This window comes from Euprymna scolopes, chromosome 17, assembly GCF_053919585.1.
Source record: "Euprymna scolopes isolate OS-2025 chromosome 17, ASM5391958v1, whole genome shotgun sequence".
In the NCBI taxonomy this organism is placed as follows: Eukaryota; Metazoa; Mollusca; class Cephalopoda; order Sepiida; family Sepiolidae; genus Euprymna; species Euprymna scolopes.
This window is the reverse complement of record NC_136498.1, coordinates 116,491,055-116,498,554: the sequence shown is the minus strand read 5'-3', so window position 1 is coordinate 116,498,554 and position 7,500 is coordinate 116,491,055. Positions and strand designations below refer to the sequence as shown.

Below are 7,500 nucleotides of genomic sequence, written 5' to 3'. Positions count from 1 at the left end.
GGTCAATGCGATCGTAACTGATGCTGTTGATATTGTCAGGAAGTGCTGGTGATGATTGAGGCGGTGACAGGGACGTCGATCAGCTGCTTGGAGTGAGAATAGTGGTCAGTCAGCAGGTTCTGGGGAGTTAGACTGTGAATTTTAAAAAACTGTGTGACATTGTTGACATCGATTTTGTGCAAGTTCTGATGACCCCAAGTTGTTCAATATTTCAGGACATTTTGGATTACACGTGTGAGTAATGAATAGGTCACAGAAAACTGCCATTGCATCTTGATAAAGCTGTTGTAGATTCCTAGGACTTCCTGTAAATGTAGATGGTAGAATAACTGGTACACCAGAATAACCATCTTCATTCCTTGCTAAATGATCCATTAAGCTAGAATATTGAGCAGCTCTCAATAAACTTTGATAGCACTATTATAAGAATCATGCTGAAAGCCATTCTTAATATGGGGAGGGGGGTTAACTATTCTGAAACTACACTTAACAATGTAAAAAAATAAGGGAAAATATATGTATGAGCAATAAATATTTCTTCAGTTAAATAAAATATTCTGTAAATCTTTTAATAAGGAATAAATATTTATTTAAACCATAATTATTGAAACAAAGTATTTTACTGCATAGAAAAACGGTTATGGGGAGAAGGGTTAACTATTTTGGGGTGCCGGGAAAACTCGTCTCGGGAAAACTCGACCCCGGAAAACTCGTCCCCTTTCGCTAGGTAGGAAAACTGGTCCCTTATTGAATAAATATCAATTGAAAACACATTTTATGATCATTCTTGAAGGAGATATTGTTTTTTTTTTAAATAGACTATAGCACCTCCATAATATTAAAAAAACATATTTTTACTTGTTTAATGTTTTTTTTTGTTTTTTTTTTTTAATAAAATCGCTTTTCTAAGTGTCCGTTTTCTACCTAACTGGCTAAGTTCTTAGTGGTTTCACTTATTTTAAAGCGTTTATATTCATACAAAGTTAATTACAAATTTTTTTTTTGTTCTTATTTTAACGATGTTTTTTTGAGTCATAAAAACAATAATAAAAAGCAAAACCAAAAAATTAAAAAACGGAGCGATTCGATTCTTCGTTACTTTTTGTTTTGGATTTTAATTATGATAGTTTTTTTTTTTGTTTTTTTTTTGTTATGTTTTTGTTTTCTCTCATACCAAATACACTCATACGTTATTTAAAATTATAATTTTATCAAGTATCAACATTTATTGTCGTCCTGTCAAATTTTGCAAAAATTAACTAATAAATTAAAAGCGAAATATTTTTTGGCGCGAGAGATGCCATGTGCTAACAATCTCTCGTTAACTCATTTTTAATTTTTTTAATTTTTACTTCAAAATTCTAAAATCAATCATTAAGAGAAAAAGTAATCACTAAATAAATTTATTATCAATTTTATTGAAAACTCCGCTATCGTTTATCAAGAATCTTTTTAATTTCATTTTTTGTTGGTTGTTTTTCGGAGGGAGATATAGTTTTTACCCCCCCCCCCCAATTATATTTTAAAAAATATTAAAATTTATTATTTTCTTTTTAAAACCAAATCTCCCTCAGTAACTTCTTTAATTTTCTATTGTTTAGCGATTACCAAGAAGATGTGATATATACCGGACATTATTTCTCGATCTCACGTAACACTCGACATGTTTTTTGTTTGTTTTCTGTGGGTTTTTTTTCTTTACCGAATAAACGATTCCAAATAAATTAAACAACAAACAACAGTCGGCGAGGTAGAAAAATCGATTTTACCCTTTTATAAACAACAGTAAATAAGTAAATTCTTTTTATATTAATATAAAAAAAATATGCGGTCTCGTTTATGAACATAATAAACGCTTTAAAATACGTGAAGCCACTAAGAACTTAGCCAGTTAGATAGAAAACGGACACTTAGAAAAGCGATTTTATTTTAAAAAAAAAAAAAAAAAAAAAAAAAAAACTTAAACAAGTAAAAATATTTGTAAAAAATATTATGGGGGGGCTATAGTCTATTTAAAAAAAAACAATATCTCCTTCAAGAACGATCATAAAATGTGTTTTCAATCGATATTTATTCAATAAGGGACCAGTTTTCCTAAATTCCTATTTTGGACCTTCACCTAAATAGCGATTTAATGAAAAAAAATTTAATGGTCTTGTATCTTTTTTTAATAATTTGTTTTAAAATAAGGAAAAAAAATCTTTGATACCGCTATTGTAAGAATCATGCTGAAAGCCATTCTTAATATGGTTTAATATGGTTTTAACTATTCTGAAACTTCACCTAACAATGTAATAAAAATAATGGAAAAATTCTTTAGTTAAATAAAATATACTGAAAATCTTTAAATAGGAAATAAATATTTGGGTTTGTATTACTGTACACATAGATTCGAAAAAGTTGTCAAAAAACAAATATATTACAAATAAATGTTATCAAAGGCAAGATAAGTTACTTTTCTACCAAACTGGATATATTTTTTGTGTTTTTATTTAATGTAACATGTTTATTCAGCTCGAAAAACATGCAGTGTTTGCCAATGTATTCGAAAATTCAAGATTGTGTGTGTGGTACAATCACGTTGACACACTGGTTCTCGCCAGATCACCGAAGTTAAGCAACGTTGAACCTGGCCAGTACAAGATGGGCGACCGTTTGGATGTACCCTCTGGGAATGTTGGGCGTGGGGCCAAGCGTAAAATTTAAGAAATGGGAAGTCATACATTTTAGAAAACATTTTATATAAATTGAAATGAGAATATTTGAAATTTGAATTTATAAACTTAAAAGAGAACATTTGAAAACATGAAAAGGTTAAGAAATGATAAAATCATTTTTATTTACTTTTTTATTGTTGTTATTTCCGAATTTTCACAAAAACATGGCTGTATCAAGGAGAGGATAGTACGATGTAGTTTTATTTTCTTTTTCTTCATAATGTTATTATTAAGAGGTTGAGCCTCCCGAAGAGAAAAAAAACGTGTTTATTCGTGCTTTTTTTAATCCGTGTGTGTAATCGCTCGGTTTAAGCGCGAAATTTAAGAAATTTGTTGTTGTTAATAATGTTTCAATCCTTTTAAAAATAGTTTTAATTTTTTTTTAATAAATCTATTTATGAATTGAAAATAAGGCTATAAATTTATTTTGTGAGATAACTATCGCAAAACAGTTATCGGTTGAAATTTACAAACATACTTTTCGCGCTTTTTTTCGGCAAAGTTATCAATAAAAATGAGCTCATTTTTGATCGAAGGTAGTTTTTTATGAGTTTCAGTTTCGAGAAAGAGCGTTCACAGCTGGCAACGCTAATAGTTCTGGTAAGGAAAATGCACATCAAGATCGCACTATTAGGCACGGAATCCCCAAGATGGTATCTCTGTATAAAGTTTAAAAAGAGGTCCATTGATTTTTTTTCTTTTCCTGAAGCTTTCACAAAATACTGTAATCTCTTCCTTTCGAAAAAGAATTGATATTTTATATATCTTCGTCAACTTTACCAAGCTGACAATCATAATTATCATCAATCAGATTTGACGGTGTAAGAAAAGTGTATTTACTTGCAAGATTGAGAACTTGCTGAAATCTGCAAGATATTTTTTCAGTCAACCTGTCTATGACAGCATTTCCTGTCTCAACTCAGTATCAAACCCCAGTGCTGTATCAGTCAATCGTTCACCATCCATTCGTTTCTTTTTGCGGATACGATGCTCCATGCTTATCCCATTTCAGAGCAGAGATTTTTTTTACTCGTCTACTGCAGTGTCCACTATCTTTTCTCTATTCTGAAGAAGACAACCTCTGAACGCCATCAGCCTGACAGAACATTGTTGCAGATCCAGTCCCTTTTCTTTAAGATACTTCTGGGCATCATTGATTTCTGGGAGAATAGTTTTCCAAAAGCTCAGAAATAAAAGAAACGAAAACGACAATACCGAGTTGAGACTTAAAGATGCATCTAATCTTATGGTTGCATTTTCTCCTTCTTCTGTGAGTTGTTCCAGGGCAATGACGACTTCCAATAATTTTTTGCCACAACATTTACAGCATCTGCTCGACTACTCCATTTAGTTTTCACAGTCTGCTTGATACTTATACCGGTCAATTGAATTAAGACGTCCCAGCGATGTGTAGGTGCAGAAAAGAACGAGAATAACCGGTCCAGTATGCCAAAAAAATGTAACAGAGTGAACCGCTACAGAAGCGGCATGTACACAAGCCAGATTTAATGAATGGTTAGTGCATGAGACAAATAGAGCTTTTGGGTTGATTGCGAAGATTCGTTTCTGCACACCCGATCGATGGCCTGCCATAATAGCAGCATTGTCAAATGCCTGGCCAATGCAGTCACCAATCTGAATACCATCGTTCTCCAGTTCTCTCAAAATCAGTTTAGAAATGTCCTCCGCACTTTTACCTTTTGTCTCGATGAAGCGGAAAACGACTCCCCTACTGTCACTTTATTTTCGTCAATTTTTACGTAGCGCAACACCTCACTCATCTGGTCCTTGTGAGATACATCAGGAGTGCTATTCAAAATTATGCAAAAATACTTGCTTTCCTTGATCTGATCGATGATTTTCTTTCTCACCTGTTTTGCCAAATGTCCACAAATTCATTTTGAATTTCTGCTGACAGATAAGAAGTAGTGATTTTCTTTCTCACGTTAACTTTCACCAAATGTTCCCGAAGAACAGGGTCATCACTTGGCCAATAAATTTACCAATTCTAAAAAAATTCCCTTTGTTTTCTTGATCTCTTTCATCATTATAGATGTCTTCCCGGTGACCCCGTAGTGCCAGATTCTGCTTGGCGAGAAAACCTGATGATGTCCAACTAGCTAGAATTTCCCACCACTTTTGTGTTTCCTTCTCAATAAGATGTTGCTCTACTTTATCAACTATCTCTCCTTCAGCAAGTCGGATCTCTACATCTTTCCAGTTAAGAAATTCTTGAGCAATATTAATTTGACGTAGAATGATTTTTCATTTCAGAGACATTGTGGCATTTTAGAACACTAACTAAAAATTATTATTTTCCCCGTGGAAATAAATTCTATAAGCTTTGGGGGGGGGGTCTAAGCGATTACGCATAGTTTTACAACTTTGCCAGTCAGAGTTCGAGTTAGTGAACATTTCTACAATGTTAGAGTAGCCTAGAAATGATGATTATTCATCATTTTAGGTTAAATTAATGTACGAAAGTTTAAATTTAAAAATAATTCAATTGTAGTTTGCTTGAAGCACTGCTGGTAAAGGAATATATGGAAGTTTTAAAATGCGGAAAGAGGTAAGAAAAGAAAAACAAGCAAACAAATAGACTAATATAATATTTATTGGCTATATTTTATTATTTTTAATATTTTCTAAGTTAGGTACGCGTTATAAGGAGATTTTTCTTACATTATCTTTTACAATTATTATATTAATAAAAAAAAGTAAAAAGTTAAAATCTTATTACCAGAATTAATTCCCCATAATAAATTTCGGTTTAATCATAAATACGTCAGTTATTATAAAATTTTGTTAATAGTTTCAATTACTCCGTGATTGTTCGAAACTCGATAGAAATTCGGCAGTATTTAAACTATCGAATAGAAAGCCACTTAAATAATATTTGAGGTGTAGCTCTTACTTCCCATTAAAAATTATATCCCCTGATATGACGATCATGATATCTGCTTACAGTCGATTTTTATTCTGTACTTGCTTAATGTTTCCACAATTCTAAAATTATGTAATTTTCTTTGCTAATTTTCCATTGTATCATTTAACTATCAGTGATGTTTGAAAGTATTTTTCTTGAAAAAAATGTTTTGTTTAATTTTTCAACATTTTTTGGAACATGTAAATAAACTTCTTTTTTTTTTTGAAAGGTTACTTAGAGAATTTATGCAACTTTTTTCAAACTTTGTTTTACAAATAAAATAAATTTACATCGTATCTTGCTGTTATTATCATTTTAGTTTTAGTGATAATTTAAAAACAATAAATATTTATCATTAGTACCGATAATGAAAAATTAAATTATAAATTTAAAGCAATCGGTTTTGAAATCGTAAAGTTCCGATTTTTTAACAACCTTTTCAGTATTCATTTCAGATTTTTTGGTAACTTTTATTCTATTTTCTCTCTAAATGCCGCCTTGACAATAAAATAGACACATTTTTCCATTTCCGATACCTCCAAAAGTTTCAATTTCTTACAAACTTTTCGGTATGAAATTTCAAGTTTTTTGTTAGCTTTTATTTATTTTTTCTATTTTCTATTTTTATCCTCCCAAAATGCCGCCCCCTGGTATGTGCCGCTCGTAAAATAGGAATACATTTTTCCGATTCCAATATCTCCAAATGTTTCAATTTAAAAAAAAAAAAAAACTTTTCGGTATAAAATTTAAGATATTTCGTTAGCTTTTATTTACTTTTATTTATGTTTTCTACTTTTAACCTCTTAAAATGCTGCCTCCTGGCATGGGCCGTTTGTAACATAGGGACAAATTTTTCTGATTCCGATACCTCCAAAAGTTCCAATTTTTTAAAAACTTTTCGGTAAAAACAATCCGAATTTTTTGTTAGCTTTTATTTATTTTTCCATTTTCTATTTTCAACCTCTCAAAATTCCGCCCCTGACGTGTGTCACTTATAAATTAAGGACACATTTTTCTGATTCCGATATTTCTAAAAGTCCCGGTGTTTTACAACTTTTCGACATAAAATTTCAGATCTTTTGTTAGCTTTCCTTTATTTTTATTTATTTTTTACCCTCTCAAAATGCCGTCGCCTGGCACGTGCCGCCCAGGGCGGATCGCACCATTGCTACGCCTCTCTCTCTCTCTCTCTCTCTCTCTCTCTCTATATATATATATATATATATATATATATATATATATATATATATATGAATATAAAAAATCAATACGAAAAATATATAAATGTTTATATCTTCTCTGTATTTATCTCCTATGTGTTGACGTGTAGGAATACAAAAATCTTATGAAAAAGCAAGAATGTTTCTTTCAAAAGCACATAATTTTCGCCCGATCTTTCGGTCTTCCTCGGCGTGGAATGGAATATATATATATATATATATATATATATATATATATATATATATATATATATATATATATATATATATATATATATATATATATTCACGAACAGACAACTGTTTCGTTATATCGCGACTCTTGAATATCGCTAGGTGATCTGTATGTACATGTTTTTTATTCTTTATTTTTATTTTTTATTTACTTATGTTTATTTATGTTTATTTATTTGTTTGTTTGTTTCTTTATTGCTTGTTTGTTTGCTTGTTTACGGACTCTGTTTATTTCTTTTCAGGAAACTGAAAATGATGACGACGATATTGATGTGGAAAAATCCAGAGAGTCGAAACCTAAATCCCTCCATAGCATTTCTCACGTTGATTATCCGCGTTCATTGGAAATGACGATCTATGCCGATCCTGATCTGACAAATAAAGAAACCACCGCAGACGACAC

General features: G+C 31.1%; 1 protein-coding gene across 1 annotated transcript in view; it reads left to right on the top strand.

Annotated features, from left to right (window-relative positions):
- LOC145297084 (uncharacterized) overlaps positions 1-7,500 on the top strand; it is a 35,858-nt gene that overhangs the window by 27,844 nt on the left and 514 nt on the right. The window contains exon 5 of the mRNA XM_080143313.1: positions 7,340-7,500. This exon is cut by the window's right edge and continues 514 nt beyond it. Coding sequence (XP_079999439.1) covers positions 7,340-7,500 — 161 coding nt within the window. The remainder of the gene's footprint in view (positions 1-7,339) is intronic.